The sequence below is a fragment of the Oppia nitens genome, unplaced genomic scaffold (assembly GCF_028296485.1).
Source record: "Oppia nitens isolate AA-2021 unplaced genomic scaffold, nextdenovo-longstitch-racon4-pilon3 scaffold6_pilon_pilon_pilon, whole genome shotgun sequence".
Taxonomy (NCBI): domain Eukaryota; kingdom Metazoa; phylum Arthropoda; class Arachnida; order Sarcoptiformes; family Oppiidae; genus Oppia; species Oppia nitens.
This window is the reverse complement of record NW_026533250.1, coordinates 4723532-4743774: the sequence shown is the minus strand read 5'-3', so window position 1 is coordinate 4743774 and position 20243 is coordinate 4723532. Positions and strand designations below refer to the sequence as shown.

The 20243-nt window shown below is 23.3% G+C and overlaps 3 protein-coding genes across 3 annotated transcripts; 2 read left to right on the top strand and 1 right to left on the bottom strand.

The window, feature by feature from the left end:
- Positions 1-7646: 7646 nt before the first annotated feature.
- LOC128962898 (stress-induced-phosphoprotein 1-like) lies at positions 7647-9788 on the top strand. The gene is made up of 8 exons (XM_054309303.1): positions 7647-7943; positions 8123-8352; positions 8422-8542; positions 8651-8747; positions 8887-9048; positions 9179-9282; positions 9390-9553; positions 9671-9788. The coding sequence occupies exons 1-8, from the start codon at positions 7920-7922 to the stop codon at positions 9741-9743; spliced, it is 975 nt and encodes a 324-aa protein (XP_054165278.1). The 5' UTR covers positions 7647-7919; the 3' UTR covers positions 9744-9788.
- Positions 9789-10543: 755 nt separating this feature from the next.
- On the bottom strand, positions 10544-11298 carry LOC128962904 (UPF0729 protein C18orf32 homolog). Its single transcript, XM_054309310.1, has one exon. The coding sequence runs from the start codon at positions 11043-11045 to the stop codon at positions 10734-10736; it is 312 nt and encodes a 103-aa protein (XP_054165285.1). The 5' UTR covers positions 11046-11298; the 3' UTR covers positions 10544-10733.
- An 834-nt stretch (positions 11299-12132) lies between these two features.
- On the top strand, positions 12133-19238 carry LOC128962891 (uncharacterized). Its single transcript, XM_054309295.1, has 3 exons — positions 12133-12615; positions 17519-17581; positions 17719-19238. The coding sequence occupies exons 1-3, from the start codon at positions 12504-12506 to the stop codon at positions 19212-19214; spliced, it is 1671 nt and encodes a 556-aa protein (XP_054165270.1). The 5' UTR covers positions 12133-12503; the 3' UTR covers positions 19215-19238.
- Positions 19239-20243: the final 1005 nt, after the last annotated feature.

The window sequence follows — 20243 nt, the reverse complement described above, 5'->3', positions numbered from 1 at the left end:
CAACCCATAACTGGCTAACTGACTGATGACCAGTGATGTGATGTACAGTATATCTGATCTCTTTATTTTAACCAATGGTTACTAATGGTTATCTTAAACCATGTTATCGCACAAGTAGTCAACAACAAAAATATAGAGTTTATATAAATTTATAATAAAGTTTTATATCAAAGTCAACACCAAATAATTATATAAACCGTATATAAAATCTATGAGAATTTTAAAATAGAAAATTAATAATAATTTAGTAAAATATAAGTTACATTTTTTTTAGTTGAAAAATAATAATTTAGTTCAAAATAGTTTCATTTACATTATTATTTGGTTTATAAACTCATTTATTTTTATTGTAAAAAAAAGTTTATATATTTTAAAATAGTATAATATATTGTATTTCCAATAAATATATACAAATACAATATTATTACAGTATTATAGCAATATATCCAATAATACTTTGTGTATTTGTCAAAACTAATACAGATATGTATGTAATTTTATTTTATTTTATTTCAAAAATTTTATTTCACTGATAAAAATGCAATTTTCTGACAAAAATCAATAGTTGATTGACTAAATAAAATCGGTTCATTGAAAATAAATGGTTACAATAAACGGTATAATCGATTGCATCAATATTGTCATGAAAAAATAATACGTTTAAAAAAAATTATTAAATGTAAATTATTTTTTATTTTTTTAAAAAAGATATTAAATTTTTCATACAATTAATTAATTAATTATTTAATCTAAAGGTTTGTTAATACTGCTTAGAAAATAATATTCAAATTATTATATTATTTAAAAAATTTATTTAATATATAAATATATTCTAATATTGATAATATTTAATATCAAATTATTTATTGTAATTTTTATAATTGTTTGATGTAGATTGAAATTTTAGAGATTAAACTATTGTAAACTATATAAAACCAAAAATAACTATATTTTATACAATTTAAAATTACATTTGTTACTAAAAATAACAATCAAAGTCAATAACTGTATTAAAACAAAGAAATTACTTTATGTATTGAGTATAACTTATAAAAATAATAACAAAAAATTACAATTTCAAATATTTATATTGACTATCAATGCTATTATGCTAATTAAAAATTATTATACAGTATGCTATCATCATTGGGTAACTTTATTTTAACTTGATTAAATAAAAATATATATATATATATATATATTAATACTGTGTATTAATATAAATGCCGTCAAAATATATAGATATCTATATATTATTGTTTTACTGTATATATTAATATAATAGTTAACATTTGTTTTTTTAGCACAGAATAATAGGGACAGGTATTGATTGACAGTGGGTTTCAATACACACTCACACACATCTATAAAAACCTAAATGCAGTCAATCGTTGCATTTGGTGTTTAAATAATTTATTAGTCAATGATTTTATTATTATTATTTTTTTCTCTGTATACATCTATTTGGTTTTTTTGTATTTAATACTAATAGACTAAAGTAAAATAATATTTAAGTTTATACAGTATAAATATATTAGTTATTATATTATATAGTAATATATAATTGTTAAATCAATGTTCAGTTTATTTTTTAGATAATTTATAGACAAACATATCATTAAATTAACAATATCTTTTTTAAAAAATAAAATATTTTTAATTATTTGATTGCATAATCAACTTTGAATTTTTTTTGTATTTAATGGTTTAGGTAATTAACAAAATTTAATTATAATTATACATAGACAGTTACTTTCTATATATAATTAATGTATATATAAAAACATTATAAAATACACTTATATATAATTTAGTAAATTATATTTTATTGGTTTTCATTTTATGATTTATGATTATTAATTACAAAATAAAGTATATAATCTAAAGTATATAATAAATATACATTATATATATATACTTAATAATCAATCTATACTCGTATAGTTAATTTAAATACCGAAAAAATAGTCAAATATTATAATTAGATGAAAATCCAAACTTACCGATCATTTTAATGATTGAATTTATTATTAATTAAACTAAAAGTTTTTAAATAGTTTTATATACATTTTATTTGATAACAAATAATATGTTAGACTTTATTTTGTTTAAAAATATATATATAAATATGCCATTTTATATCCGCAACATTACTATTAAATTTTATTAAACTTTTAGTTTATTACAAATAATAACAAAATGTAAGTTTAATTTGTGTTAATGTTTTTTAATGCACTAAAGTTTAACATTATATATACATACACACAATGTACACACAAACTAAAATAAAACACAGAATATTCTGTAACTCATTTCTATGGGTAGGTTAGTGTAACCCACATGTATGGGTATGCAATGCATGTGTAAAGTATATATGTGTGCTGTATGTATGTGTGTGTGTGTGTGTGTGTGTGTGTGTGGTGTGGATATTACTATCACAGGTATGCCATCACACCTACATGTACAGTATTGAGTATACATAATATGTATTACATATATATACCTAAAGGAGAATTATGTCATTTTTTCAACATAAAACATAGTGAAACTATCTCTCATTGAGTTTGTGCTCAAACAGTTGATGGCCGGCACTAGTATGTTAGTATAGGTGGGTATATACTGTATATACTATACTGGGAATTGCATGTTGAGTGATAATGGCGTGTCTATATCAGTGACTGGCAAACTGGAAAAACTTTGCTAACAGTCCACTAGTACTGTATATAATGTACTGTACTATACAGTACTATTAATTCAAAAATATTATTATTATTATTATTACAATATATTAATGTATATCATAAAGTTATGTCTATTAGCCACACGTTTTTCCTGTGAAACGGCACTCATATATATACTATATGTTGTTTAATGCCATTTAATTTATTTGCCAGCACTTCATTGTTATTGTTATATAATAATATAATAGTACAGGTATTTGTGATTCAAATATTTTATATGATAGTACAGCAATAGTATACCCTAATGTGTACATCCAATGGACATACAGTTATAATAATTTTTTTTTCACTGAGGAATGTCATTATTGATATCCATTTACTTTCAAAAATAAAAAATTGAATTTCATTTTTTTATATTCACCTAAAAAATGTGGATAAAATAATTTTTAAAAATATAATTTTTTATTTTTGTTGTATGTGTTCAAACTATAAGTTTGATTTTCACAATACATTGTAGCAAACAAATAAAATACTAAAAATATATATTAGCACCAGTATAATAATAAAAAACTTTTATGCATTATGTTAACAATTTGAAATAAATAAATAAAAAGTTGCATAAAAAAATTTTTTTGAACAAAAATAAAACATATTCTAAATATTTTTACAATTTTTTTACTTATTTTTTTATTATAATAAAATGGTCATTTTATTTTAATATCAGCTTGGTTGAGTATTATTATTATGTAATGTATAATGCTAATGTAGATACAAAAAATTTTTCCATTATTATCTAAAATTAAGATCATTTTGTTAGTTATAACACAAATTACATGAATTATAATGTATTATATATATAATTTTAATTATTTTTTTATAATAAACTCAATTAAAAAAATCTAATTAAAAATTTACAATTATAACTATTGGCAATTATATGAATTTTTGATTATTTTAAAAATATATATATTTAAAGATATTCATAATTGTTCAAAATAATAATACAAATTATATTTCAAGTAGTATAAATTAATACCGTATTTATTTCAATAAATTTCACTATTTTATGTATATTATGATTTAAAAAAAAATTAATTAATATCTACATGTATATATTTTAAGTTATATGGGTAAACATTAAAAAGTTGTTTATTAATAAATAATTATTTTATTACAATCATAGTGAGTAATCTTCCACTAATCATAATATAATTTATTAATATTGTATAATAGTATATAAATTATTTATTTATTATACTTTACATAATGTACAATGTATTTCAATAGTAACTTATTTTAATATACTGAACTTTTCATATAATTTTTTTWGAAAAAACTTTATAATATAAAAATTATAGATAAAGTAAAAAATATATGCTATATGTTATCATAAAAGATTTTTTTTTGTTTTTGTTGGAAACATTGAAAAAATTTGATTAATGATTATTAGGTCTTTTAAATTATAGATATTAATAGATTGGGTTATTTTTTTGGTGGAGTCGTATTTCAATTATTAATTTACTATAAATATATATCACAATATATATATACCTTAGTTATTAACATCAATTAGATTAATATCGACACAATGTTATCATCATTTATAAAATAAAAATCAAGGTTATAATTGAGTACAATATTAGATATTGATTTACTTGTTTAACTATATTATAGCAAATTAAATATATGTTAGATTGTACTGTATATATGTATTAATACAATTTTTAAGCCCAGAAAAAAATTTATCAAAATTATAACTATTATGCAATTGTTTTATTTATTTTTTTAATAATAGAAATAATTGTCTAGACAAAACAAAACAAAAAACTTTTATAATAAAAAATCATTTATCATAACTAACGGTAATATATAAATTTATATTATTATCAATATATATATATATATGTATATTTCATAATAAATTTATATATATTATATAGTATTTTAATTTTATAGTTTTTTTTCAGTTGTCATTTGAATTAATTAGATTTTATTTTAAAAATTACAATATAATTATACATTATTTAGTATATTGAAAAAAATATATTTAAGATAATTATTACAAAAATATTAATTATTCAACAATTAAATGATATATGAAAAATGTTCATAAAATTTGGTTTTTTTATTAGCCAATTCTTATAAAATATTAATGAATTAAAATAATTAATATTCAGATAAATGGGTAATATTTTAACATATATACGGTATTATAGCTTTAATAATAATAATAAAAATAAATGCAATAAAAAATCTATCTTATATTTTGTATATTGATATTGCAAAAATAGGGTTAAATCTAGTTATAGTTTTTAGTATAGATACTAACAACAAAAAATTATATATTATTATTATTATTATTTTATTCACATTAAAAGGTATATTATACAGTATATATTATATACTGTACAGATATAATTTTCATATAAAAATTTAGTACACAAACATACTGTAATGTGGGACAGGTATGTGTCTATGTATGTACAGTATATACTGTATATATGGTTATAGGAATTCGTGACAACTGATTCTTTAATGTCTATACAGTTTATGTATGACTATGTAATGTGTCTGTCCATCGATTTGTTCATTTGCTTATTGTATTATACTTTATATATATATACCTATACCTGTATAGATATATACCTCTACATATACAATACATGATATATAATATACAGATATACTTATAGGTGTATAAAACATATATATATATATATTGTTAACCCAATAATCAAAGTAAAAACAAAAATTATTACCTAAATTGACATTTCCTTTAGCTATGATTTATAATATTAATAAATATTGCACTAATTTTTTAAAAAAATAATAATAAATATTCTCTATTTATTAAATGTAATAATAATATTATTATATCAATAAAACTATATAAATTGTTACAATATTTGTTACAAATTACTAATTTTTATTTTGTATGATAAAGAAAAAAATTAAAGAGAAAGATAGGCATTAATAATATATATATATTTCCTATAGCTATGACAGTAATCATAAGTCTAATGGCTAGACATCATCGATAAACAATAAAATTTAATTATCTCATGTACTGTAATTGGCAATGAATTTGTTGGTTACTATTATTAGATAACATTTAACAATACCTTTATAAAAATTATTATTAACATTTTATACACAATATATATAAACATATATTACAATGTAGTTTCTTATTAAACATTATTTTGCTAATCTTATATAATAATTTATAATAAATAAAATAGTTTAAAATTTTTACATATATTTAAAAAATTAATTAACTTACGTTTCTCAGATGATATAGTTAAACCATTAATTTTATTTATTAATAAATACTGGTATTATACTTTTTTATTTTGTTTTAATGTTGACATATCTATATTATGCAATTAAACTAAATGTTTTTTTACAAACAAAAAACAAAACTCACTAATAAATAAATAATTTAATAAACTGTTTTCTTGTTAATTATACAATACATAGATATATAATATTTATCTAACACATACATATATAAAATGTAAATTAAACAATAATATAATAATTATAATTAATAATATATTATTATAAAATATTTATCGTATAAGAATATTCTATAATATAAATATTATATAACATCAGTTTAATTCACTATAAAAACATAAGAAAAATCATTTATTACAAAAAATTTAAACATTTAAATACAAAAAGTGTAGGAATTTTTTTGTAGAAAAAACTTTTTCTGAGTATATATTATTGCATTTAAATGTTGAATAATAGAATTTAATAGTATTTTTACTACTGATAATAATAATATTAATAAAAAAAATATATTCAATATATATATCTAATAACATTATAGCAAATAAAAATAAACTTTTATACATATAATTTATTTATTAATAATAATACTAATATTATACTATTATTATTATTATTATACCTCTAGTGAGATTAATCAACAATTTTTTTCCAATAATTGTATCACAAATATATTAAAAAAGCACTTTTATTTATTTATGTTTGTTACCTGAGTAACAATAATGTTAATTTTTTAAATATATATATAAATATATACATATTATATTGTCATATATTGTATACGTTTAGACAAATTATAAATATTTTTTTTTTTAAAACAATATTCTTTAAAACTTTATATATTATTTTTCATAATAAACTTAATTTTTTAATATTATAATATTATAATAATAAAAGTTATAACTACATGGTAGTATGATAAACATTTTTTTAAATTGGCAATTTTAGACATAAAGATTTTAACAAACAAAAAATATTGGATAAATAATACTAATGATAAATTTATTATTTTTATTTTCAAAAAATTGTCATCATGGTTTATAATTTTTTTTACAAAAAAAATATTATTAATTAAAAATTATTATAACTTATATGATAAAAGTTATAATAATTTTTAATTACCGTAATATAAGTTATATAATCAGCAGTATATATATATATATACGCCATCTATAATATTATTTATAAACAGTTTTTTTAATAAAAGTTATAGAAATTGTTACCTGATCAAATATTAAATTACAAATGAAAACTTTTTTTTTAAAAAACACTATAATACTTTAGAAACAACACAAACAATTAAATTTATATTTTTTAAAAACAAAACAAAAATTAGCTAGGCTTATTTTACTGATTATTTATATATAAAACTTTTCTAAAATAGTAAACATATTGAACAGTGCAGAGCACCGGTAGTTAATTTTTAAATAAATAAATTAATAACTATTTTCAACCGTAACCCTAATGTATTAGCAGCGGTACAGTAGTGGCGCCCCTATCTATAGAGTGTGCGCATAGCAGACAGGTATTGCCGGTTAGATACACGTCAAGGGGTGGAAAACATACTGTATGTGTAAAATGTATTGAAATGTATGATAAAAATAATAAAGTCTCGAATTTTCTCCAAAAAAAACATATAATAATATAACACTGTATTTATGTATTGTTTTTTGTGTGATATTAAAAGGCATTGAATTATTGTATGGCAATAGAGATATACAGTAATACTAACTAATAGACTGTAATAAAAAAGTCTATCAAATAATAATTGAATTGTACTTTCAATCAGACCATTGTTTTTGTTAATTAATTAATTGTCTTTCATCTGATCCACCACTGAACTGGTCACCCGTTTTTTTTGTAACCATCAAATAAACAACATATCGTCATCTAATTGTTTGTTTCAATACCACAGTCAACACATCCAAACACAGACACAATATGAGTGATGACAACAAACAAGCCGTAAGTCTAAACGCCGATACCATCCGATGGATGATATGATTCGGGAAATGTCAGGTCATTATTGCCCGAAACACGTGCCCTCTATTCGGGTGTATTAATGACATCGAAATCTCATTATATCTTTGTCTTTATTTGAAATCAATGATCAATTATTTTTGTTGTTTGTTTATTATGAAAAGGCATTGTCGGCCAAAACTGTTGGCAACGAGTTTTACAAGAAGAAACAGTTTGCCGAAGCCATCGAACAGTACTCGAAGGCCATTGAATTGGATCCAAACGAAATGACCTACTATTTGAATCGGGCGGCCGTCCATTTTGAGCTCAAAGAGTACGATAAGTGTGTGAAAGAGTGCGAGACTGCCGTAGACATTGGCCGAGAGAATCGTCAGGACTACAAGATTATTGCCAAGTAATTGGGATCCGTTTTTTTGGATCTATTTCTATCTATTAATACATGTGTTTTTTGTTTTGTTTTAAGGGCTTATACCCGAATGGCCAACGCCTACCAGAAACTCGACGACTTGGCCAACGCTAAGACCTACTACCAGAAGTCATTGACCGAACACCGGACGCCCGAAACACTGTCCAAATTGTCTGAAGTATGTGTGTGTGTGTGGACTAACTTATATGAATCCCTCACTTAAACGATAGAGGGTTTAACTGATCCCAAATGATAACCATTTTTTTGTTTGTCTTTGTATTTGCAGATCGAAAAGGTACTCAAAGAGAAGGAACGACTCGCTTATATTGATCCAGAAGTGGCTTTACAGCAGAAGAATTTAGGAAATGAATTTTTTAAAAAAGGTAATAATAATAATAATAACAAAATATTGTACCCGTAAATAATTACCCGGGGTATATTATGTTTTGATTTGATTAGAAAAAAATTTAATAGACAAATAAAAATAATTTATCTGGATGTTTTTTTTGTTTTGTTTTGTAGGTGATTATCCCAATGCCATAAAACATTACAGCGAAGCCATTAAACGCAATCCCGAAGACGCGAAACTGTTCTCCAATAGGGCCGCGTGTTATCAAAAGTTGGCCGAATTTCAATTGGCGGTCAAAGATTCGGAACAATGTATTAAATTGGAACCGGAATTTGGTAATTACCCGTAATTTAAAAAAAACTGATAACTAAATAATTAACCAAATAGTTTATCATTTAATAATCAGTTTTTTTTTTATAAATTTCTTAAACATCTATTATTATCATTATTTTTTTTGTACGATAGTTAAGGGACACATCCGTAAAGGCTATGCACTGTTGGCGTGCAAAGAGTTTTCAAAAGCCCAGACAGCCTTTGAGAAGGCCATGGAAATCGATAAAAATAATCAGGTATTTCATTGGATGATTTTGGAGTCGGAATCACCCGATAATTTTTATCAAAGATTTTTTTTAATTGATATTTTTTTATTAAATAAAAAAACCGTACGATTCTCTAGGAAGCTATGGATGGCTTCAAAAAGTGTATACTAAGCACCGGATCCAATCCCGAAGAGACACGCAAACGAGCAATGGCTGATCCAGAGGTTCAACAGATTCTGGGCGATCCGGCAATGAGAATGATATTGGAACAGATGCAAACTGATCCCAAAGCAGTCCAAGAGTATGGGAAACGATCCAAATTGATTGATGGATTGCTTGATTTTATTTAAATAATTGATTATTTGTTGTTGTATTTGTTTGAAATCATTTGGATTTTTCTCTCTCTCTCTYTCTCTAGACATCTGAAGAACCCGGAGATACAGTCAAAGATCTACAAACTGATGGAATCGGGACTCATTGCCATCCGATGATGAGGAGGAAGATGAGGTACAACAACAACAACAAAACACCATCGCTATCTTTCTTTCTTTTTTTTAAAAAAAGTCAAAAAATAAATTAAACAAATTTTTAAGTTCAATTTATATACAGTAAATATAGTTAAAGCAAAATAAACATAATTTCTTAATAATTATGTTTATTAACTATTTTCTTACAGTAAAAATAGTTGTTTTTTTGTTTTAGTTAATTTTTTTATAATTTGTTTTGTCACATGCAATGCAATGCAAACAAAATTGTTCATTAAATTATATAAACTCTTTAAAAATTGTTTTTTTTGTGTGTTTTCTATTTCTAAAAAAAACTATTTCTACAGTCATATAAATTAAACAAACAATAAATATGAATAAAAATAATGAATTTTTATTATAAATATATTATTGACTGTTTTGTTGAAATGCTATCGAAAAGTAACATTTGTTTTATTTGGACTATCATTTTATTTTTGTATAATAAAATATTAGTTTTTCTCAATTAATTATAAGTTATATATTTTTTTTGAATTAATCATTAATTTGATTTTTTTTAAAAATAATTACCATAATACAGAGTTTTAAAAAATGTTTTATTATAAATGATTTTTTTTAATTTTAATATAATCACAAAATCATTTACAAGCAAATAAAAAATTAATACAGTTTATAATACGATTGTTTAATCATATAATATAAAGTATAATAACTTTTAGTTAAATATAAACTTTTAGTTAGTTTTTTAAAACTATTGTAAACTATATCAAAGCAATGAACAAACAAATACAACATTTTTTGTGTGTGTGAATCGGTTTATATTATTATTATTATTATGTATTAAGCAATATCTGTAGCAACAGTTTAAATGGACAAACAATTTATGGTAATTAAAAAAAAATTGGTCACAATATAATAAATACCAACAACAAAAAAATTAATAAATAATTTTTGTTTAATTAAAAAACAAAACAACAAATTAAAAACATATTTTTTCTATAACTCTTTCTTGTGATCGCCGGACGACTCGTCAACAGTGGCCGACTCGGGAGCCGTCGGCTCTGCCGTAGCAGCATCGGTAGTGGCCGTATTGTGCGCAACGGGACACTTGGCAGCATCGGTGGTGGTGGTGGCCGTAACTCCTTTTGTGCCGGGTTTTTGCGGCATAGGACAGGTCAGATTGGCGAACGGGTTCGGCAGCTGATAGTTGTCCCATATGCGGGCCACCAGTGGCCGCAGTAACGGCTCGATAAACTTGAACCATACGAATATCAGTACGGGTGCTATGAAACACGGTATGCACACCATAATTGTTGCGGACAAGTAGTGGCCAACACTAGACAAGTTCGGGAGTTTAAACAAAAATAAGTAAACAAATCGCTGACCAGACTATCGGTTGGTCAGTCAGTCAGTCCAATAGTCGGCGATTGACTTATCAAATGGTTTATCACTTTTTTGTTTGTTTATCGTTAATACGTTTTGTTTGTTTATTTTATTTCCTATAGAAATGTATAGAAGAAAAACATACAATAAAATCAATGGATTATTATTATTGCAATATTAACAGTGAAATTGCAAATTGCAATCAATTTTTGTTTTATTTATATAATAAAATTAGTAAACAAACAATCCATTAATAACGTACGTCAATATATTGTACCCTAAAATTTTTTGTATTAGTTACAAATTGTAACTTACAATGTATTTAATGTGTTTTAATAATAATAATGCATAAAAAATATAACGTTATTTATTGCTAATGTTATTAAGTTTCATTCTACAGTACTGTACAGTTACTGCCATCAGTTGACTAAACATTATAACTAAACAATAGACTAACCAAATAGTTTTTATATACCTGTAGATTACACTATAAATTTTGTATTTTAAAATTTTAGCTATCAATTAAATAATTATTTTTTAGGCCATATGTCAATTATTTTTAAATTTTTTTAATTAATTAATATGTTATTTTAAATTTATTTATGACTCTAAATTATACAATTTATTTTTGTATTATACAGGTAGAACCTCTGTATAGTTTGTCATTCTAGATATGCAATGCACACTAATATTGTGTATTGTCAAACAGCGACTAGATGGGTCAACTATTATTTTCAAAAAAAAAATGGGTACGGTTTAAATAGAATTTTTTTTAATTAATTGGATTAATTTTTTTCAAAATAAAAATAATTATTTATTTAATTAAAAATTTTTTTAGTATTATAATCTGTTAAAATTTATTTTAATTTTGAATTTATTTGTATTATTTTTGTTGTTGTTGTTGTTGTAAATATATTCGGTTTGGTTTTTATAGTTTTAATAATATTATTTTTTTCTCGATTCTAGTTTACGTCAATGCATGTAATACAGTGTATACTAATTGTTGTGTTGAGAGTTGACTCAATAGAGTACTGTATTATTATTACTACACTGTAATCGACACAAACAATAAACAGTGTATTCATTGAAGCGTTTGATTTTGGTTTTGGGCTCAAAAACTCTGTGAAAAAAATAATAATAAATAAATAATAAAACATTTGTTGTGTTTTTTTTTGTAATACATTTCAACACAACAACAAAAAAGTCAGTGCTTTATGTGTTTATGCAATCAAAACCTCATAACAACAACATTACCTGTTTTTTGTTTTGACACAACTGTCCTCTCAACTCAACTGACTGAGTCTATTAGAGATTAATTGATTGATTGGATCGGATCCAGTGTCTGATGTATTGCATTGTCACCACTAAATCGTCAATGCATTGATGGCCGAGTGTAGGATCACATCAATGGCCGACAGTGTCGGTGCCGTCGGTGGTGTCGGCGATGATCATCAGGCCGTTAACGGTTTAGCCGCCGAGGGACGGGTGGGTCGAGGTTTGTAACTATTGTTTACTTATTATTATTAATTGATTTGACTGACTATCCATTAGGTTTTATATAATATTAATATCTTATAAATTTATTTTTAAAAATATCTAAAAAACTTAATTACAATTATTTATTATTTACAACAAAAAAACTATTTTATATCTAAATGTCCCTAAAATTTAAACCCAAAAAATACTTAACGATTATATGATATATTTTAGGGACAGTTAGATCTAACTATATATGATATATAGTTTTTTTTGTAATAATAATAATAATAAATAATTGTAATTAAATTTACAGATATTTTTATTTATTATTAATTACTTGATCTCATCGATAATATACAACTAAATGAAAAATTGAATAAATATTAAAATTATTTAATATCAATGATAAAATTCAGGTATTTTATTCAACAACAACAAAATTATTGAATTTATTATTTGATGTTTTACTAAAAAAATATGATATTTATATTATAATATTTATATTTAGTAAATGTGTAAATTAATTTTAATACATGAATTTATTTCTTAATTTAATAAATAAGCAAATTTATTAAAATTTTATATTAATTTTTTAAAATAAGTTAGATTATGATTGAGGTTATAAATTTATATGTACAGGTTTTAATTAATTAAAAATACAATTTTATTATTTAAATTATATTTTTATATTATAATAATACTATTGGTTTATAGCCAATAAACCAAATTGTAAACCAATTAATTTAATTGAAAGCAACCGATATTTTTAGTTTATTTTTGTTTTAGTAATAATATTGTATAGAATACATATATTTTTTAAAAATCGTTTTATACAAACAACAAAAAAGTTAATAAAACTTTTTCATTATATATGTTTTCAGTATTATTATTATTTATTATTATTGTATTTAGTTTTTTTGTGAGTGTGTGTGTGTAGTGAAAGCAATTGATTGTATCAAATGCTCTAAATTATGTGACAAATGTTTTGTTGACCTCTGGTTTATATTTATATAATAAAAACAGTTATAGTTTTTATTATTATTTTTAAATTTTAAAAATTTTATTTATTATATGTTTTTTAATAATACTCTATGAATTTATTTATTTTTATTATTAATTATTTCAATTAGTTTTGTCGGTTACGATATTTTTAAATATGTTTTTTTTTGTGTTATAAGATAATGTATATAAAATTTAAATTATTATATAAATCATTGATACCATAATCATTTATATAGTATATATATAAGTGTTTTTAAGTGTTAAGCTTATTGATTATATATTTTTTTATCACCTGTATAACCATATATATAAAATTAGTTATTTAGCAAAAGTTATATTGTATAGTAGATAAATTACATACATATATATATATATATGTATATAATTGACTCTTATTTTATTATTGTTGTTGAATATATAATGTATTATTTGTGTTTTCATATTAATAAATTAAAATATTATTATTATTATTATTGTTATTACCATTATTAGTAAATGTAATTTAAATGAAAAGCCTTGACTATTGAAACATAATGATAATTCCTGTATTTTAAATACAGTTTTTTTACTGTATTATAATGTTAACAAAAAACAAACAAAAAGCGAATTTACGTGAAAATTAAGTTGTAATAAAGGTTTTTTGAAATAAACTGGTGATAATAATAATAAAATATATATATGAAATTATATTGTATATGTATACAGATAATTTATATTTTATATTAAATTCAATTTTATTTATTTTTGTTATTTATCAAAACACATTTGGAAAAAAATAACTTAATAGACTTCCCACACATACATACACACTAATAAATATACATAAAAATTGAGTGAATAATAATAAAAAAAAGGTTTATATAATAAAACTGATAAAATAAAGTAATTTTAGAGTTTATCAATAGTGCACTAACTTTTTTAARTAGATGTATCCCGCAATCACTAAATTATATATATATATGTGGGCATCAATTGTAATTAGATTTAATTTTTTGTTTTTATCTATAAATAAAAAATTTTAAAAATAGATAGTTAATAATATACTAGTTGATGTTTAAATTGTTAGATAAATTATTGTCCATCATATATATATATATATAACTTATTTTGATAAATTATCCAATTTATAGACGCATTTTTAAAATAATTTAAAATAATAATAAAAATTACTACTTTAGATACTAAATTAAATAATTTTTATAAAATATTTGCACAAAAAAAAAAATTAAATAAATTTTATATTATAAAGTATAATTGATTAACTGTACCATGTAAATGCATATATAAATATTAATGTGTTTAAATATATTAGCATATAATTTAGTATCAGTTATTGAATTGACAGGTATGTCTATAAACTTTGAAATAAATAAATAAATAAAATATATGTTAATCTATGATATGTCATAACATGATATTTAGCAATATTTATGGCAATATATATATWTATTGTATGTATTTTGAAATAATTGTTGTTATAATTTATATAKAAGTACTATATTTACTGTATGTATGTATAGGTATTGTAATTGATTCAACTGACTAAACTTACTGTACATATATCAATACAGACAGTGTATTACACACACACACACATAGTTTAGTCAGTTATCTTGAAGTGTAAAACTATTATCAAATTTTTGCTAAACATTTTCCGGTTAGTCATCTTTAAAATATTTTTATTTTTTATTTTTTTGGCTCAAAATAATTTTATGAGTTTGTTTGCATTTATATATATATATATATATATACTGTACATTATATAGAAAAATATTTGAAATGCTTGTTTTTTGATAGTTTAAATACTATAGTAATTTATACAGGTAGATTTTTCTAGGGAAAAAATTGTTAGTTATTTTATTTTATTTATTTATTTTTTGGGAAAAAAGTTTGAATTTGTATTTAAGACTACAGGTTTAATTTAAATTAAATTATTAATAATAAATAATGTAATATACAATAGTTTGGACACTTGTTGGCACTAATTAATATTTAAATGTTTTAACTTATAATTTTGTTGTATTGAATGAACAACAAAAAAAACCCATTAAATTGTTTTGTGTTTAATTTAATAGATTTTATAGATTTTTTGTTTTGTTTAGTTTGTTTATATAGAAAAGCCAATCCCATTGACTCTGTGTTTATATTTTATGTGCAAATAACCAGTTGTATGCAAATTATAATTTAAAAAAAAAAATAATTATTATTATAATTTCAATTAATCAATTATGAAAAAAAATTCGTGTTAGAAATATTTTTGTAAAATAATACATTATATATTGTGTTTTCTAATAATTATAGTTAAAATTTATGTAATTTAAGTTTTAATTAATATATACGGTATTATTGAAGATTTAGTCGAGTCTGAAATATTATTTCTTTTATATACTATATATAATGGTTACATAATTTTTTTTAAAACAAAATATTATTTTCTAGTTATTTGAATGCAATTCACATATGAAATGTTAGGACAACTATGAAAAACCAGTATTATTATTATTATTTCAAGGAGGTGTCACCAGAGCACTCTCTTACTCTACCCCCTTATATATATGTTTCCCCCATTAAATTGTGTGACTTTAGTTAGTTATACTATAGATTTTACTATTACTATAGTTTTTTTTAGTTCATTGAAGTTAATATAAGTGTAGTTATTATATGTATTTATTTTTTATTATTTTTTTTGTTTTGTTTATTGAGAGGACTTTAAATAACTTTAGCCTCAAGTTATAGATAGATAGACTAAATTGTTTTTGATAAATATAATAGTATTTTTGTGACTAATTAGTGAATAGTGACTAATTGTGATAAATTATTTCACGAAAAAATATAAAATAAAACTAAAATTGTCAGACTTGACGGGTATATATCTTATTGTATTTTTTTGCTTAAGGTTACATATAAAACTATATACTGTCTATTATATAATAATAATAATAACAGTTGTATATAAAGTTTTATTGTTGTTATTATATATTGTATTGTATTTCAAGATATGCTATAATCTGTGTTAAGCATAAACTTTATATACTTTGACCGGATATGAGACGCTTTTGAAAATATTTTTTTTAGTTTTTCATATATAATATGATTGTACTGTAGTTTAGAGAGGATTCCGTGAATTTATATGTATGTATGTATGCAATGATGAGCTAACAGCACACACATACACACTTGAAATATGTAATAATGATATGCTTTTCAAGATAATAATAATAATGTGTTTATAAACAGTGTGTTATCTGTGAATATGCACTGGAAATATGAATCTTAAAAAAATTATTTTATAATATAAAACTGATTACATATGAATTTATTTGATTTTTTTAATAAAAGAAAAAGTTTTGAATAACTTTTTTTTGTTTCTAACATTTTTTGATAGAAACATACATAAAACACATTATAGAAATTATTTACAAAAAGATAATATATGAAAAAGTGATATATGTTTTATTTTGTTGGCTTAGTTGTGTGCGTGTGTATGTGTGTGTGATCGGATATTATATGACCTCCCGGTGCAAACCTTAACAGTTTCTTTTTTATTATTAAAAAATATTGTATAGACAATTGTCACATAATGCTATTTTAATTTTGTTACTGTATATTAAAAATAAAACAGTAGCCGTATATTAAGAGATACAATGATAAATACAATAAATTATATACAGATTTAAATGATATTTAGTGGTAATAATATAGTGTCGCATAACTGTGACGACTTGAAGGCTATTATTATTTTATTATTATTATTTTAATAACTAATTGTTTTAACATATAATATATAAATATAAATTATATACTTTGTATATCCTTTTAATATTATTATTATTATAAAAACTCATTAATGTTTTATATGATAATAATATAGTTTTTTAATATAATTTTAATACCAATTTTTGTTTGTTTGATAATAGTTTGCAAAGAATGGTTAGTACGTGAAGACGGAGTACTGGCCTATCAGTTACAGAATCAGGAAAGTGAGTCACCTTTTTGTTTAATTATCTGACTGACTGTCTGTCTGTCCTAATGTTGTGTCTATTAAACTATTGTTTTTTCTATTTATTAATTAAATTGTTTTTGTATTCATTTCAATTTATTTGACTAACGAGAACAGTTAGCCAACATTATGAGGGCAATCGCAATAAGAGCCGTACGGTTCGCGAAGATCTGCCAATTGCCAAAGGATTGCAACGAAACGAAGAAGAAGAAGCAACAGCCGTACGATTGAGTTACGAACGATTGCTTGACCATCAGTACGACGAAGACGAACGATTGGCTCGTGAAATGCAACGCCGACTTATGGAACAAGAGTCCAGTCAACGGCGTACGGAAGAGGAGGACGAACGACTGGCCAAACAGTTGGCCGCCAGAGATAAGGCACGACTTGTACGCAAACGATTGGAGCGCGAGAAGCAACAGGTCGAACAACTGAGCGCACAGTTGAATGTCACACATGTGGTAAACCCACCACACCATCATCAACACAGTCGGATGTCGCAGTCGGACGGTACGGACAGTGATAACCAACAGTTCAGTGCCGCTACTGCTTCTGCTTCACACAGTGGTGTCGTTTCCGCTGATCGGATGAATTGGAGGAACAGTGCCAACAGTGGTGGTGGTGCCCTATCGGAGGACGAACTGGATTTGTCCGAGTTTTGTATGCAACCGCCCGATGACTTAACACCCGACGAGTTGCGAATATTTCTCGAGGAACAGGACGCCGAAATTGCCCGTCTGTTGCAGCAACAGGAGATCAAACGCAAGAGTACTGTTGATAAGGGAAAGTTGGCTCAAATCGAAGCCCAGGACTACGAGATTGCCCGACGACTGCACAAACAAGAGAAGGAACGACTGCGACGACTGAAAGAACGGGCTAAACATAAGGCTCTACAGAAGCGACAAGAAGAGAGTGGTGTTTACAGCAGGGGTGATGGTGGCAGCGGTAGTGATAGCAATTCGACGCACAGACAGTTATACGGTTTGCCGGTCGCTGCCGCACCCGCTCGCCGACAACAGCTCAATAGCCATAATTCAGATACCGATAGCATAACCTATGAAGAGATTAATCAACCGGCGACAGCTTATCACACAAATATTGCAGCGTTTTTGGATCCGACATACAAACCAAACTCGACTGTCCTATCGAATCCACTGTTGAACAACAACTCTTTAAACAGACACGACATTCCCTCTGCAACTAATGGAGACATGGAGTCAAGTGTTGACGACTTTATCGAGCAAACTGGTCTACATTTTGCTCAAGTATATAAAGTATCGCCTATGCCATCGCCAAATGATAGTCCACAATCGACTACTGATCAAAGGAGACAACAACTTAATCATCATCAGCAGCAGCAACAACAACAACATCACCACAATTATCATCTAAACGATTACGATCCGGATGACGATCCCAGTATACCAGACAACTATTATCCAATTGATGAACCAAAGAGTCGACGAAATAGGACACAAATGGCATCGTCGACGATGTCGTCCTCAACATCAGCTACCAGTCCAGTACTACCTTATATGCCAGTCCAGGGTCAGCGACGGATCAGTTCGATGGAAAAGAAAAAGAAACCAAAGGATGGCTGCAAAACACAATAGAGATTTTTTTTGGTGTGTTTTTTAGTGACAAAGTTTTAGAAATAATATTATTTTATAAATTTGTTTTTTATTTTTTAGACTCATTTGTTATTTATTAATATTGAAATATTATATTTAATTTATAATATATTTATATATTTTATATGACAATATTTGACAAATATTTTTGTGAAAATATTTGACAAATTGTTTATTTTTTTTAATAATTTTTTTTATCTATAATTTACAGTATATTATATACCAGTAAAGTATTACAAGTATATAAGCAAAGTATTGATTTTCATATTCAAACTCAAAGATTTCATAATATTTTTATTTTATATATATATATTTTGATATTTGTTTTTATAATTTTTTTTTGCACAAAATTTAATTGCATTTATTCAATATATTGTGTTCACTAAATAAAACAAACAAACAAAAATATTGCCAATTTTGAAAACTTGAAAGTTTATAAACAAAAATCATATCATTTAATTGTTAAATAATTTCTATACTTTTTTTTATTATCTATAACTATAAGATATATTTTCATATATCTAAACATTTTATTATTTTTTTATACATTTTTACACGTTTTGCTGAATCATTGATTTTTAAAAAATGCATTTTTATATTGTTTTTTATTAAAATACTTTTATTATTACATTATTACAATTATTACAATATTATTATTCACAGTATTTTGTCAAAACATGTTTGTAAATGAATAGATTTATTATTAATTATTATTATTAATACTATACTCTATAGTATTTGAATGATATTATTATAATTATTATTAATATGTAAAAAAAATAAATCCTATAATTAGCGATAAAAAATTAAGTTGTCAACAAATTTCAAAAGTATTAAATAAATAGAAATAATTATAAATAAATAAAAATAAATAATTGATTTTCAAAATAAATCATTTTATTAGAAATATATTTTGACACTCCATTTACTGATCCGTTTTGGATAAAAGCGATGAACACATTTGCCATACTTTTTCATATTTATAATCTCTAATCAGTCATTGATGTATAG